The sequence below is a fragment of the Eleutherodactylus coqui genome, chromosome 5 (assembly GCF_035609145.1).
Source record: "Eleutherodactylus coqui strain aEleCoq1 chromosome 5, aEleCoq1.hap1, whole genome shotgun sequence".
In the NCBI taxonomy this organism is placed as follows: Eukaryota; Metazoa; Chordata; class Amphibia; order Anura; family Eleutherodactylidae; genus Eleutherodactylus; species Eleutherodactylus coqui.
The window spans coordinates 241,666,288-241,683,546 of record NC_089841.1 but is presented as its reverse complement, the minus strand read 5'-3'; the positions used below and the strand labels follow the sequence as shown (position 1 = coordinate 241,683,546).

Below are 17,259 nucleotides of genomic sequence, written 5' to 3'. Positions count from 1 at the left end.
TACTTTTTAAAGGGCCAACGCTTTCTGCCTTAACCTTTTTACTATTTATATATTTTAAGAACCTTTTACTCTCTTTCGCAATGAGTCTCGGTCTCCAACTTTAAGGCTTTTATCTGTTAAAGCTTTTTAGTGCTCTTTCACTGCCTTCTTGTTTTAGCAGTATAAATGCTTTCTTTTTGTAATTTATTGACACGTTTACATTTTTATTTATCTGCATTGTTTTTCTCCTGTTCCTAACCGTTCTTTTCCTGTAGGGTATGTAGCATTCACAGTGAGTATTTAAGATGCTTCTAAAAATATCCCATATATTGTCTGTATTCCTATATTTAAGAAATCTGTCCTAGTTAATAAGGTTAAGGGCATCTCTAAGCTTATCAAACTTTGCTTCCTGAAGATCTATGTTTTTTGCGGTTCCTCGGTAAAATGTACTATTAAAAGAAAAGTGGAATTTTTTTTTAGATTATTTTCACTACTTCCTAAGTGTTTCTATTCTAGTACCTGATATTTTGGAATGGTACAAAAATTGTTGCTGCACAAGATATTTTTAAACTTCCACATATCTATCTATGCCAATAATTAACACTGTGTTTTACTTTCTATATTTGATTTATTTACAAAAAAGAAACTATTTGAGATCCTATGTAGACCCAAGAATTTCGGTAACATTTCTTGTAGCTATATAGTATACCACCGTGTGTTTTTGCAGTATTTGTTACGTATGTTGTAAGATAATGTAACTGAAGAGATATGAAAGTGGCTACAGAAATCAATGTTCATCATGTTTTTAATATCAGTATTCTGCTAATTGCAATATACAAGGAATGTTTTGAAATTACAGGTACCAGTCTATTAGAGATGAGCGAGTATGCTCAGTTAGGGAAATTACTCGAGCGAGCATCGGCATTTTCGAGTAACTGCCTGCTCATCGGAAAAGATTCGGGGGGGGAGGGGGCAGCAGGGGTGAGTGGGGGGTTGCGGGGGAAGGAGCAGGGGGGAGTCAGGGGAGAGAGAGGGATCTCAACCGCCACCCCCAAATCTTTTCGGACGAGCAGGCAGTTACTCAAAAATGCCGATGCTCGTTCGAGTAATTTCCCTTACCGAGCATGCTCGCTCATCTCTACAGTCTATGCATCCAGCTGCTATTAGCCTATGGCAAAATGAGTACAAAATTCTGCAATAAACTTTATATTAAAGCCATTTTGTAACAGGTCACATGTTATGCAAAGGGTAAACAATGATACAGTAGCCGCCGGTTCTGGTATTTAGTAGATCCCCCTCTAGCGTTTAGAGAACAAGATTTTGCATGTACTCTTGATTAAATTGATGATGCTACACACATTAATGCATCCTGAAGTTCCCTTGATGTGGATGGCTTCTTCTCCATAACAGTGGTGCCTAACTTGTTCCAACAATTTTTTATAGGGTTAAGATCTGAACTGCTTCTAGGCCAGATTACAACTTCAATAAAGTTTTCCCTTAGCCAGTTTTTCACCTGGTAAAACAATATTATATTACAATAGATAGGTTTACTATAACACTACTTTAAATACAGATACTAGTGAACAATTACGCAATAAATTACCCATTTGGCTCTATAACATCATGCAGATTCATCTTGAAAGATGCAGTTGCTGGTAGCACCAAAGTGGTTTCTAATAGTGGGAAGTAATTTCCTCTATAGAAGGGTTTTATATGCCTCAGCATTTACAGAACCTTTCATTAAGTCCAGGCGTCCAAATCCTTTATCGAAAATGCATCCTCATACCATCTGATACTGGATGCTTAACATTAGAAAGGACATGAACTTCGTCTCCTCTTCGGGGCCAAACAGTTGAATTCCCATGTGATCCATGCAGGTTAAACTCGATTTTGTCTGAGAAAATTACCCATTTCCTCTGTTCTTCAATCTGGCAGCACGGTCTTTTGCCAATTTAAGCCAAGCAGCTTTCATTTTCTATACACCTACAAATAAATACACTCCAACACAAGAGTAAAACTATACATACTTTATCATGAAAACTCATAAAATACATAAAAGATGGCACGGAAACTGATTTGAAACCACATCACAGGTATAATTAATCACAAAACATGATAAAAAAAAGTACTATATCAGTAACTGAATAGAAAAGTGCAAGTGCAATAAAGATCCAGCAACTTGACAGGAGAACTACCTCATAAATGACATGTAATGACATATAGGAGAATAAAGACCCAGATGACAGCTGCGCCCCATTGTACTCTTCGCACTGGCTTTATCATGGGCCCTTGATATTCACTCCAGTGTTGGAGCGTATTAATTTGTAGGTGTATATTATTGTTTTTTTGATACAGTCTAGTTGATATACTTGTGTTTGCTCTAGTATATTTATAGGTTGCACATAGCTTTCATTTTCTGCATCAAGAGAGGTTTCTTTCTCAGACAACGTGCGAGCGGGCCACTGAAATTCAAAAATCTACTGACAGTTTCTGTGCTCACATAGGACAGTCATAGGAATTTCTGCAAAAATCTTCTTCATTTGAGTTGGTAAATATATTACATCGTTATTTGTAGGCTTAAATTAGGGATGGGGCAGAAATTTAGAAATGGCATAATGAAAAGTTTTGTATCTCATCTGTATTCTGGACCCATCCTTGAATTAGTCTTACAAATATTGAGGCAAAATACTGGCCAAACACTGCCATTTGAATGGGCTTTAAGGCCCATTTCACAACTGTGACTTTAGTATGCTTCTATACCCATTAAATTAGGACAGATTATTTTGTACCTAAACCGACAAAAAGAATCATCAATCACCCACTTCTGTGTTTGCAGTTTGAGCAAGCCATATGTTAGGAAATCTACTATTCAAGGGATGAATTGAAATACAAAGGAGATGTATATGTTTTATGGTATCTTTCATAGATAACGTAGAAAAAAACTGTCAAGAAATCACATCTTGAGCTTTGAGGTTTTGACATGTTTACATGCATAGATATATATGCGTCTATATGGACATGAATAAAATATTTCCGTATGGCATTCCAGTTCTTCTTATTTCTCAGTGTTTACAATTTAAGAAGACTCTATCTATCTATCTATCTATCTATCTATCTATCTATCTATCTATCTATCTATCTATCTAACTATCTCATATCTATCTCCTATCTATCTATCCATCCATTATCTATCTACCTATCTATCTATCTATCTATCTATCTATCTAACTATCTCATATCTATCTATCTATCTATCTATCTATCTCATATCTATCTATCTAGTTATCTATGTATCTAGTTATCTATCTATCTATCTTATATTTATCTCATATCTATCTATCTCATATCTCTCTCTTTATAAGTCTATCTATCTAGTTATCTCTCTATCTAGTTATCTATCTATCTCATATTTGTCTGTCTATCTTATATTTAGCTACTATTTTTAATTGTCATAGTTCTAATCATCTAAGTTAGTTATAGACTACAAATGTTGTGCTCATTTTACAGGTAGCCTCCTGTAAATAGTATGGAATATTTTTTCTTTATCTTCAATATATAATGCATGCAATACAATATTTTATCCGGAAGAATGTAAAGAGTTCGTATATATCTTTTATGCTCAGCCTCTCTTCCACCCCCTCTTTCTCTCTGTTATTTATGCGTCACTAACATTGTAATATGAAAACTGCCTTAGTTCTAACTTGGTTCATATACTGCGAGACAATTGGCATCTTAAATAAAGCAGTGACTCCTAGGGTATATTCAAACGTAGCGGTCATGTCCTATTCTTTTTTCCATGACTAGGACAAAACTTATACACAATCAATACAATGAAAGCAGACACAGATAAGTCACTTCATAAGTAAATTATATTAGTCAATGTTAATACAATTTTCACAAATTATAAAGAAAGTAGAGGTAAAAAAAAATGACAAGTATACAGTATGCGGTGCGCAGAGGGTATTGTGAAAAAAACACTGCGCCTGAATCTTGGGGAAAGGTACTCTAGGAAACAAAAAATAATCACCTTGTGCACCACTAGAAGAAGTGGCGTACATAGAAGAGAAGGGGCCCTAGAGCAAAAGATAAAAATGGGCCCCTTGTTAAGGTGCTGGATTTTGACACCCAGAACAGAAGGGTCTGGTGTTTATTTTCCCCTTCATTCTTTTTCTATGATCTCCTTTAGATATTTCACAATCACCTTGTTTTTTAGTAAATTGTTTCCTCTTTAGAAGGCAGTCCTGTACTGGAAAAGGAAGTGAGACCAAATATCACTAGGCTTACTCTCGCCATGGCCTCAAAGCCACCACTTGGTTTGCCCCTATGGTACGTAAACCCTTACCTAGAAGTAAAAAATATTAGCTCTTCATCTATGTCAGCTGTAACAAAGATGCAAAGAATTCTAGCTCATTTCCTTTGTGCAACATACTGTATTTGGGTTATTTAGTAAATAACCCCTGAATGCTATGCAAAGTTACTTAGCCATAAAAGTATGCAAGTCATTCTGGGAATAAATGAAAGTATTTAGAAAACAGCCTGTTAATTTCACATACTAATTTAGCAATTTTTCGCGTTAAAGTGACCTTTAATGATTGGCTTTTAAAATTCTGAAGATTTGTTTAGGTTGTTATGCAAATTAGACAAACCATTTGCTATTTATAGAATATATTGTGAAGCAGCTATTAAATGCAAATACAAATGGAACAGATGACTCACTTATTCTAGGATAAACTGAATATATGACATCAGACAGATGTATTGTTTTTTTCATTTGATGTAAGCTCATGAGCATTCAATTACTACAATCACTAATAGGCTATATTATTGATATTATTGATGTTACCTGGCACTCTCTGCATTCAAAAACCTTGACACATATTGGTCCATGTTGAGATCATGCACTTTCAGCAGATACGTTCTTTGTACATTTTAATGTGAATCTACTCTTTAGACCAATTTCAGACAAGCATATTGTAACATGTCCGTAATACAGATCCATACTATGGATGTGATTGTTCTCAGCAAGAGAATCCAAGTAATCTTGTAGATATGATACCTTTTAATGGCTAACAAAAATACATGATGTTATAGCGAGCTTCAGAACCAACGCAGGTTTCTTCTTCAGATTTAAATGAAATAGATCCAAAGAGGCATGCATATTTATACACACCTATGACACACATGCAAGGCACAGACATGGATGTGATTGGTTTGCACTTCAAGAAATACTGCAACAGAAACAAACATTTGCAACTAGACACTGATAAGGGAGTGAAAGTTTATGGTCCCTGAATTACTGTTGGGGGGGTCACCAGGCCAAAAGTGTTATTTGTGTTATACAATTCTCATACCTCCCATTCACACATAAATCCTCATGAATAATTTAGCCCTCTATTGAATGTGTCAAAAGTTGTTATAAATTTATATTCCCAAATTCTTCTATGGCTTTGTGACTTGAAACCACCCCTTAATATCATAACTCTTATATACTCACATGACATAGGATATATGAGAGTTATAATATTGAAGGGTGGTTTCAAATCACAAAGTATGATAGTATTAGTCACAATGTGGTGGTGATCATGGTGTGGCGATATATTTTGGCCCTTATATAGTACTGCTTTTGATAATTTTGGTCACAGTACAATGGGATTTGTTCAGTGACAGTATGAAGGTAATTATATGGGCCATGATGTTTACAGTGATACTGTGTGTGTGTATGGTTTATTTTTCTTCACTACAAAATAAAAAAAGTGTTAGTTTTTTTTTTAAACTGTCAATTTTTTAAATAAACTTTATTAACATTTATTCTGTTATTTATTTGCACCCATTAGAGATGTTACAATATGATATTTGGTATATTCAGCGCACGTCTAAAATAACTAAGCAATCTTGCTTAAGTCACCACCTAATAGGCATACAGCTATGACATGCCTGGGGGCCTTTCCTAAGCCTCTGGCTGCCATGGTTACCCATTGGCATTTGTGGTGGGCCAATGAAGACAGAGGGAAGCCCCCCTCTCTCTGTCTAATCACCTAGATAGCATGTTTTTTCCATCACCATGCCCAATTGCGTTCCATTGAGTTAGAGGGAGTGAGCGTATGGCTCTTGCCGTGGTGAAGTCACCATGCACAGTCGATAGGCATGATGACGTCGTCATGCCCGGTATCATGGTCATGTGACTGTCTGAAGCTTTATTAATACAAACAAACGGGTATCTGTAGGGCTGTGTGTGTGTTTGTGTATATAGATAGATAGTGATTAACCCCTTGAGTGGCACGCCCGGAAATTTTCCGGGACGAGCTCCACTGCTCATAGCGACATAGCCCGGAAGATTTCCGGGCTATGTATCACTATGGGAGCTGCAGAGCACAATGCCACAAGCTGTGACAGTGCGCTCTGCCTGCACAGTCCCACAGAGAACAAAGCAAGGGCTTTGAAAAACCAGCAGAAGATATTGCCGGCATATCGGCAATGTCCTGCTTTGTTTACAGGTTGCCATAGAGACCATCGGCTTGTCAGAAGCAAGCCGATGGTCTCTGTGGCAGGGAGAGCTGGTTGTCAGCTGTCAGAGGACAGCTAGGTACTAGCTCTTACAGCAGAGATCAGAGAAAACCTCCGATCTCTGCTGTGTTAACCCTTTACATGCTGCAGTCTATGTGACTGCAGCATGTAAAGGGCTGTCACTGCAGCATGTAAAGGGCTGTCACCATCAGACCCCCGGAATGTGATCAGGGGGTCCTGATGGGTCCCTGTGGAAGTCCCCTAAAGGGACAGAAAAAAAAAAAAAGTTAAAAAATTATTTAAAAAAAATTATAAAAACACTTGTCTCCCTTTACTTTGTAAAAAAATCAGAAATACAATCACACATGTGGTATCCGTGCGTCATAATGACCCAGAGAAGGAAGTTAATACATTATTTAACCCCTTAATGACATGGCCCCTTTTTTTCTTTTTTCCCCATTTCTTTTTTTCCTCCCTCCTGTTTAAAAAATCACAGCTTGTCCCGCAAAAAACAAGCCCTTATATACCCATGTCAATGGAAAAATGAAAAAGTTATGGCTCTTGAGACGCAACTGCAAAATTAGTTGAAATTCAATGATTAGACCATTTTAAAAAACCTGCCCTGGTGGGCACGACAGGGTGGTAGGAAACCCGCCACTCAAGGGGTTAAACATCCAACTGCAGGAGCTGTCATATTTGGTTTAGTAATTGTTGATACTAGGACACACACACGGCGAACACATACGATACAAAATGAGTAAATCTCCCTGAAGAAGCAAACTGGATTTATGTTACTCAGGGCGGCTTCAGACAAGCATCTGCACAAATACACTTGCCTCCAATGTAATGTGTTTGTACAGTGAACGAGTTTGATTTTCATGTGCGTCTAGAGTTAGAACTGTAGTTTTTTGTGAATGCAGCTCCAATTCATATATGCGTGACCCGCCCTGATTTAAAAGGCTACTTAGCCTAATAAGGTCCAGATGTGTTTGCTTTGTCATGGAAGTGCATGCACAGTTGCGCACCTCCCAACGATTTCCCAATAGAGTAGGTCCACCTGCCCATGCAAAAGTAGTAAATGAGAATGAACCCATTGAAATGAATGGATTCTATTCTGTGTTTTGTACACACAATTCTTGTATGCACAAAAAAGTATGAAAATACATCCGTTTGAAGCTGCCCTTAATATGTGTTCATTTTTGCAGTCCTTATTTATTGGATTCTTTTAGTTTTTATGCCAATCGGTACTCAAAACTGTATCAGTCTTTTTAAGTTCCTTTATAGTATGTTAGGCCAAAAGGAGACAATGTCCATCTAGTTCAGCCTGTTTCCACCCACCCCCTTGTTGATCCAGAGGAAGGCAAAAAAAACCCAATGAGGCAGAAGCCAATTTAGCCCATTTGGAGGGAAAATTTCCTTCCCGACTTCATAATGGCAGTCAGAATAATCCCTGAATCAACGTTTTGAAAGTTCCTACTAAGTAGGAACTAAGAGGAAGTAGTTCCTCTAAGACCCGGAAACAACCCCGCTGGGTATTTAATCCCTGTATCCCGTAATATCATAGCACTCTAGAAGGGCATCTAGTCTCCCCGTAAACTCATGATCAGATTCCTCTATATTATTAAAGTCAATGGGAGACAGATTTCAAAAAATGATGGAAACATGTGCAGACGTGTCAATTTATCATCAGTTTTCCAATCACTGTAGATCTGTTGCACAGGGGAAAAAAAGTATGAACCCAGCCATAAGTACAGTGGTGAAATGGAGATCATCTGCATGCAGACAGATGAAGGTAGTATAAATCCATTTGCATATGCAAGGTCAATGTCCTCATGAGTTTATGGAATGAACAAAACCATAACAATTTAAACACCTATTTCACAAGGTTATTGCAAATCAGGAATGGAGAATGCATACAAACAAATTACAAGTAACCTACTGTCATTTTTTTCTATGACTGAAAAGTTTTAAGGCAAGTACATTTCCATAGTATTGCTCTATTAGGGTCTGGATGCAACTACCCGGTTTTCAAAGGATAAATAAACTTTTAAGAAAATCCAATGTTTAGTTATGCAGGAACTTCTCAGGACATTCTTGTTTATAAATGCCTTTCTTGACTTGTTTTGACATTAGAGCGAAAAGGTTTAACACTTCTTCTGGCACGTCATTGACTTGTGTTGTCCCTGGGGTCCGTGTGCTATATTCACGCTCTATGGTTATTCATGTCTGGTTATCCTTCTTACTGGGTGTAAATTAAACAATGTTGGAAATTTGCAAACCTGGTTTATAATTGATATCGGTTAAAGCCGTAAAGCAGAAACACAATACCTACTTTTTATTTCTTCATTTTACATACATTGATAAAACGAAGTGCATCTCCCTGTGCGTGACTATAAAGTCCAATACAGTTCATTTAAAATTACATAGTGAGCAATGCAGCTGAAGTTCAAGAAACTACTGTTGATGCTGCTTGCGCCTTACATGGGATTTGTATACTCATTTACGTGATGGATTATCCTGTCTAAAATCTTTTTCACAGGAGACATTCACAGAACACACCTGCAATCAATGGAAGTAATGGTGACTGAATTCAAGCTGTTTTTTGTTGTGTCCTGTTGGATTTGAAGGAATGTAGTGGACCAAAGCAAATCACCCACACCTGCTGTACTGAGCAAGTTAGGGGAAGTTGTCCATGGGTGCCGAGACAACGACATACAGATCTCATCGAAAGTTGAAATATTTAAAATTAAGTCATTGGTATGAAATAATATGTAGCCTCATTATTAGATAAGGACTACCATTTTTTAGCTGAGTTCGGGATTCATCGTGCATTATCCCAGTCACCATTACCAGAGTAACAGGAAGAAGAGTGCGCATTCAGAGAACATTTCCCATCAAAAAAGAAAAATTAATTAAATGCAATTGTGACCTTCTCAAAAAAAAAAATGTGTTGAAGCTTTGTGTGCTTCAGGTTGTCTGTAGTTCTTCTTTTCAATATCTTGGATATAATTGGAATGCTACAGAATTTATGGTCCAATTTCAAGGGTTCATCCTTGAATAGTTTAACAATTAGCAATTCAGATATAATTCCGACACTGCCTAATTTCACAGCTTAAGGGTATATATGTCATATATCCAAATCACCCCCAAATTTTAAAAAAAGTATCACACAAATTAAGAAAAAAATTGGTCCTGTGCTCATTAGGATTAGTACAGAGGATTATTTTGGGACAATAGGTATAGTTCAATGAACTTTCTATTGTGGGAGGTCTCTGTTCTTGAGACTACCCCAACCGATTCCAAACAGAAAGAAGTGGGTATCGTCCAGGGTCTTCAATCAAATATCTTATTGGTCCAAGGAATCAGTACATACATACAAAATGAAATAGCAATGTGTCTCCTGGCTGCAAAAGGGCCACCTTTCTAAAGCATGCTTACTGGTAGAGAAAGACTCTCTTTTATAGTGTGTAATACACTTAACAGTATGTGGGGGGCGTGTCGGCATCCTATCGGGATCGGCCACTTGGATGACGTCACCCGCATACAAATGATCTTATTATAATCCGTGTTTGTCCTTTTCCCATCTTTATGCATCTCCCCGAGATGCCACTCTCTGGTGGCGCGTTCTAATGTTTCATATAGTAAAGGATGTTATGATCGGCTATGTGTTGTCATCACTGGGAGATTCCCATGTGTGCGATGACATCACCTGGCATAACACTGCGTCCCATGGTGCTTTCCAACGGGACAGGGTAGTGGGCCATTCCGCTGGACACATTACCATCTGCATAAAGGCATCACCAAATGTGACACTGAGTGTCAAAAATGCTTTCCACATAGCAGCATGAGGGATATCCCCAGAACACTTTGAGACTTTATGGTATACTTAGGAGGGCTAAATAATACCCTCCAAGTGTTATTTCTGTGGCAGGATTAATAAGTTTCTCTTATTCCATTTCTGTGGATATTAGATTATCATTTTCATGGCCTACTGGATCTAAAATTGCGTTGCAACGTAGATTTAAAAATCATTACATTTCAAGGTATAATATATGGTAAAAAAAAGACATCATGCGTAACTATTAGAAAGTGAAATATATCATTAACCGAGGACTGTTGACATCGGCATGGGACACAACCGCTCCGTGATAGAAAAGGTTGCGCAGCCTAAGTAGTACCCGGTGTTATTAAAGGGGTTGTCCCGTGCCGAAACGTTTGTTTTTTTATTCAATAGGCCCCCCGTTCGGCGCGAGACAAACCCGATGCATGTGTTTAAAAAAAAAAACGTTTAGTACTTACCCGAATCCCCGCGCTGCGGCGACTTCTTACTTACCTTACTAAGATGGCCGCCGGGATCTTCACCCACGATGCACCGCGGGTCTTCTCCAATGTGCACCGTGGGCTCTGTGCGGTCCATTGCCGATTCCAGCCTCCTGATTGGCTGGAATCGGCACACGTGACGGGGCGGAGCTACGCGATGATGCGTAGAAGGGGGCAGAGCCAGAACTCTGCTCGTGCCGAGACCCAAGAGAAGGGAGAAGACCCTTCTGCGCAAGCGCGTCTAATCGGGAGATTAGACGCTGAAATTAGACGGCACCATGGAGACGGGGACGCCAGCAACGGAGTGGGTAAGTGAATAACTTCTGTATGGCTCATATTTAATGCACGATGTATATTACAAAGTGCATTAATATGGCCATACAGAAGTGCTTACCCCCCATTTGCTTTCTCGGGACAACCCCTTTAATTTCCCTAAAAATTGCTTAGTTCATTGAAAACAATGGGTTTTACTCTCTGGGCAGTGTGAAATTTTGCATGTGCAAAAACGCACAAGAATACGGTTGCCTGGAGTCCTCCTTAGAAGTAGAGTCCGCTCTGAAAAATCCATTTTGGTTTCCTCTGTGCGAACAAACCCTATGGGGTGGATTTACTGTGAACCTTTTGCAGCAAAAAAAAATTTGCAACAAATCTGCACCAAAGTCCACTGTGTTTTTTTCCATTGTGGAAAATTCTGCACTTGTGAGCCTACCTGTTGCACTACTTCCTGGGCCTCACCTGTGGGTAATTTGTCAGGACTATATAACCTGGCCTTGTGCATAGCTTAGTGCTGTTGAATTTCAATCTTCCTTTGACTGGGATAGAAGTCAGTGCTAGGTCCTGGATCTCCTGTTTGCCTGAATCTTCTCAAAGTTAAGTATTGTGGTTATTATCTTTTTCATCTTGTTTTCTGTGGTCTTCTCCTATCCCACATAGGGTCTGCTGATGGCCCAGGTACCTGGTCAGGTTCACCCTTATCATGGCGGGTTATCTGCACATAGACAAGTCCCTTCCTTGGGTAAGGGTCTTTAGGGACAGTGTTTTCCTTGTGACGGTTTTCCTAATTGTTTACCTCAGTGGTGTGTGTTTGCGTAGTATTTGAGGTTTACGGATCCAGTGCATTCTGCTTGGACATGACAGTACCCTTAAGGTGTTTTCCCATAGACTTCTTTATAGGAAAAAAAGTGCCTGAAAAAATAGTTTACCAACACAACCACCGAAAAATGTGATTGCGAAAAAAACATGAATTTCATAGTGATATTTCCAAGCTCAAAAACACTGCTACAAAAAAGTGTATGTGAAGGAAGAATTAATTGGTTAACTAGGCTGAGCTCAGAGGACAACATAACAACTATAAAAATAAATCTAAATTTTATTGCTGTCAGGAAAATAAGTGGAAACCTAATTGGTGATAATAAATTAGCTTTCAGAACTTAATCTACAAATTATGCCAGCTAATTTCCCAAATTAAAAACACAAATATTTTGATAAAAAAGTGATCATTTACCATGCAAATTGTCTAATGACTTACCTTATTATCATCCCCAACTGAAGGCTGCCGAATCATTACACTGTTCATGAATAGGTGATGATAAATTATGGCATATGAAAAATTCATTTATTGAAATATTCTTTTGTCCGTGTTTTGCATAGCAGAAAATGATGGAAAATACATTACTCCGTTAATTGATGCAAGATGTTACATTACAGTATGTGCTGTATTTCTCCTTCTCAGTGAACAGTCTTCTAGACTCGGTTGGAGTTAGTTGGAAATAGTCCTGTTATAACTAAATCCCTTCACAGAAAAAGACAAATCCCCAAAACTAAATTTTATTAAGATATCTAAAATAAGGGCTACAAAGCACCAACCTAAATACAAAAAACGGATACCCAATTATTTATTCATTGGTCCAATTTGAAAAGGGAGAAAGGAAATATTTCCCAATCCAAGGCTTGAAGCATGAAATGAGATCAATGAAGCCTTGAGTTGGGAAATATTTCCTTTGTCAAATTCTATCTGTTTCTGTGAAGGGCTTTCTACTTGATTTAGACACCTCTTCCTCGGTGACTTGTGTTATAACTAAATAGATCAGTTTTCTCCAACATTTGGATTTCTAGCTGTTGTTAAACAGTCCACTTTCAGAAGAGTGTATTTCTGCTCCACATTAGGTCCATGTTGAAGGAACTGTAATATAGAACTAATGTAAATCTATAGGGCTAATCACATGGACCTTTTATGGCCATTTTCTAAAACCAGCTACATAATTTCTTTTTTGTGTTTGTATTTTTTTCTATTGGGAAAGCACAGGTTTAGCCCAATAGTATATGTGCCGAATAGAAAATCACTAACAAGGAAGTACTAGATTGTGTCCCTAGAGGCGAAGATTTCAAACAAAGTTCCTATTTTGGACACATCATGCAAGCTAATGGACTGGAAAAGGACATTATGCTGGAATTTGACAGTGAAGAAGAGGTCATCAAAGAACTCGCTGGTTAGACACAATCATGGCAGACAGTGGCATGACTATTTGTCAGTTAAAAGAAGCTGTACTTGATGGACAAAAATGGTGAGAGTTGATCCACTGGGTGACCCATTGGGTAAATAAAACAATACAGATGAAAACTGGTTTGTGAACTTTTCTATACACCTCAAAAGACAGAAACCTTGTGACCAAAGTGGTCATAAGAAAACTGGAAATGAAAGTTGTCTCCATTTCACACATTAAGGGCTTAAACACATGGGAGCATGCACTAATACACTCGCCGCTACTAGTCTATTAGTGCATGTACCAGGTTTTTCTTTTTTTATCATTTAAAGCCATAGTGCGTACAAGTTTGAAAGAAAATTCGGAAGATAGGTCCTGCCATAACTTTCTCAGACATAGAAAAACTGTGTGAGAAAGAAAGGGCAAGTCCTATCTCGTGCGTAGTATTAACGCACCTGAATCACGATAGTGAAAACAAACCATTTAAATTATTTAATGGGACTAAAACACGCTCATGTGTTTAAGCCCTCAAGCCTACGGTTTCATCTAGGTCTCCATTTTATTGCTGTTTTTGTGATTGTTCCCAGACCTGATGTTATAACGAGCTTTCCAACCTACTTAGGGTTCTTCTTCTGGTTAGAAAGCTTGCTGTAACATCATGTTTTTGTTAGCCATTAAAAGCTATCATATCTACAAGATTACTTGGTTTCTCTCACTGAGAACAATCACACTTTGCTCTACTGGCTAACACGGTACCAAACTTTTTTCTTAATGGCATCTTAGCATACTTCAAGGGTTAAATTCCGCAGCACAAACAGGTATGCTGCGGACTTAGAATCTACAGTGGTTTTTAACAATGCTGCGGATTTGTTGCGGAAATGTTTCACTCAATGTGAAGATTTTTTTAATCTCCTCCTTATAAGCCATAAGGAGGAGATTTAAAAAATGCTGCGTAATTTCCGCAGCAAAATCCACTGTTGAAATCCTGCAGCATTTACGCTACATGTGAAGTGGGCCTTAGCGTGCAATAGGAAATTTAAAAAGGGTCTGACTGAGGGCAAAAATACATGGACGTGTTTTTCTCCCGCTACATACCTGTGATAATCACGGCCGTATAAGCGGACAGAACAAACTACTGATCTCAAGTGATATTCTCCTGCAATTTTTGTGCTATGCGTTGTGCGCAAAACTCGCCGGAATGTGAAATCAATCCTTTTGAATGAATTCATTCACATGGGCGATGCTGCAAGGAAAAAAAAAAATCACAGCATGCTCTATCTTTGGGAGTTCCCTCGGAACGCCTCGCCCATTGTTTTCAATGGGGCATTAAAAGCCAATGCGTGGAACTCGCATTCTGCGTGATGTGCATGTGAGTGCGATGCAATGTTTCCAATTAAAGTGAATGGACTTCACACGTAAAGATTGCAATATCACAGAAGCGATGCAATGCAAATTAGAATCAAAGACGCACATTGGCAGGCGTGATATTGGGTTGAGCTTCTTGACCCAATATCATGCTCACCCTTGTGAATAAGCCCTTAATGGCAGATCAATTAGATTATTTTGGTACATTCTCATTGTCTGAATTCTAACCCTTAGTACCGAATCAATCTGCAGGGAATGAAGCTGCCCACTTGGAACAAAACATATTCATTAATATTAAACATGCTGCCTGAAACAATGATGGCATTTCGTACATAACAGTTTATAGCAAGTGTAAACATAGATAAAAATATTATCTGCACCTTCAATTGCGAATGGCTTTCCAACGGTCAGTAACTTGCATTCAGCATCAATGGAGACTTCATAGTCCAGGAGAGCTTTGTCCATGATGAAAGCATCCAATGTTTCTGGATCGTTCCTGTTAGCAGCAATGATAAGAGAATAAAGTTTAATTTCGTCTCTATGAATGTAGTGAATACTATCGCCATGTGCAAACAGCAACAAAACGGCTGGGTTCACATGGAAATCCCACCTGCCTGCTTAAACCGGAGACTAACCAGCAAAGTGGACGAGATTTACAAAAATGTCCTTCACACACCGCCGACAGTCAACTGCGGGCAAGCCGCGCGGAAACTGACATGCGTTATGAAATTCAAATCCGCGACATGTCAATTGTATCGCTGCTTCCGCTGTGGCCGCTTTTCTCTCTATGGGGAGAGATTCCCGCAGCAGAATACAGGTAGAAAAGCCACTTTAAACCCCCGCCAAACGGCGCACGTTTTAAGGCAGCCTTTCTGCTGTGGAAATATCCGTGTGGTCTGCTGCGGGCATTTCGAGAGAATTCTATGGGATCGTCAAACATGTAAGACAACACAACATATAAACAGTAACACAAATGTCTACAAACTGTTAATCCGTCTGCAATAAATATAAGCAAGTTTGAATGGAACAATGAAATTAACGTACTATCATTTACCACATTTTATGCGCGCGTAGTACGCAATTCAAATACGTTCGTGTTCGCTCAGTCTAAACTCGGCTTCACACAAGCATATGCATATTTGCATATGCATGAGCATCATGTTTTTTTGCGGAAAGAACATTGCTTTTTTTCGCGTGCACATTCGCATGTTTAACTGTTTGCCCTGGCAAGTTTGCACAATTGTGCTTGCAGAAAAATAGACTAATTAGCCAATGAAATGGCTAATTAGTCTAATTAGTTTAAGATGTGTTCTATATCCAGTGCAATTATGCAGTTTTTCATGCATCTCTTATTGTGTGCGCATTTGTGCATTCCCATTGGCTTCTATGGGGACTTGTGGTGCGCAAATCGCCGAAAAATAGAACATGATGCGATATTTTTTTTTTTGAGCGATAAAAGTGTGCAGGAAAAATGTGCACATGTGAACAAACCCATTGAAATTAATGGCTTCTATTCTCCGCGTATTGCGTGCAGAAATACGCTTGCTAATATCCCTGCGTGAAGCCGGCCTAAGGCAAACACTAGCAGGTTGCAGTTTTACATTATGCATCGATTTTTTTATTTTTATTTTCATCTTAATTTAGAAATCCATAATAGATATGTGAAGCATCAGCGCCGTACAAGGATACAGCTTGGAATTTGCATCCGAAGCGCATTAGATGACAGCATAGACTTAGCACACAAAAGCCTTCCTAGCACCTTCCAAAGATGTTCTGTAATTTTAATATTTTGAGAAGGCCAAAGAAACAAGTAAAAGATATAGTCTGAGCCATTTTATAATGATCTGACCCGTGGGAGATGATACTATGAGAATTTAAGTATCAATCAGGGTAAAGGACGACCTTGGTCAGCAATATGTTCAAGCGAAAACTGCTGTTTAAAGATGGCCTAATTGGTATCAGAGGACCTGATGAGTATCAAGATAATATTCTCCACAATTTCACAACTGTTAGCCTGAAATATTGACACACATTGGATGTGTCTGTAAATTCACGCTGCTTGGATCAAATTATGTCCCTTCCATGAAAAAGATGCGGAAAGAAGCAGCTTTCATTAGGTCATTCAAACTTTACTCAGTTCTCAATGGTCCTATACCCAGTGACATGTCCATGTCCTCTGAAACTTCTTTTGTAAGTCACAGTAACATGATTTGAGAATAGTTTGATAAATTTCATCCAGGCTGACATGGTTGTATATTGAAAAGACATTGAACATTGAATCAGCTGTTATCTTTAACAGTTAGCCATGCCAGTTTACATAATAATCCATTAGCCTCCATTGCTAGAACTCCAGACCCTGTAGAGAAAAACTAGATTTGTCATCAGGCAATAACATTGAACCCGGGAGCTTCTGTACTCCAGGCGGCAGCTCTTCCTAGTGAGCTATCCAGCCCTTTGGATAGCTCCCCTGCATAAACCTGGCCTCATGTTCCTTACTCCAGTAATCCAATTCCTGTTTACCTGTCTAGCTCAATCCCATTCTTTTGATTAGGCACACTATAAAAGCCTGGCCCTGCCACACCCTCAGTGTGTGTTTATTCTGCTCTGA

The 17,259-nt window shown here is 38.6% G+C and overlaps 1 protein-coding gene across 1 annotated transcript in view; it reads right to left on the bottom strand.

The window, feature by feature from the left end:
• The window catches only part of GRIN3A (glutamate ionotropic receptor NMDA type subunit 3A), a 349,904-nt gene that overhangs the window by 62,156 nt on the left and 270,489 nt on the right, over positions 1-17,259 (bottom strand). Inside the window, exon 5 of the mRNA XM_066604389.1 lies at positions 15,032-15,147. Within this exon, the coding sequence (XP_066460486.1) occupies positions 15,032-15,147 (116 nt within the window). The remainder of the gene's footprint in view (positions 1-15,031; positions 15,148-17,259) is intronic.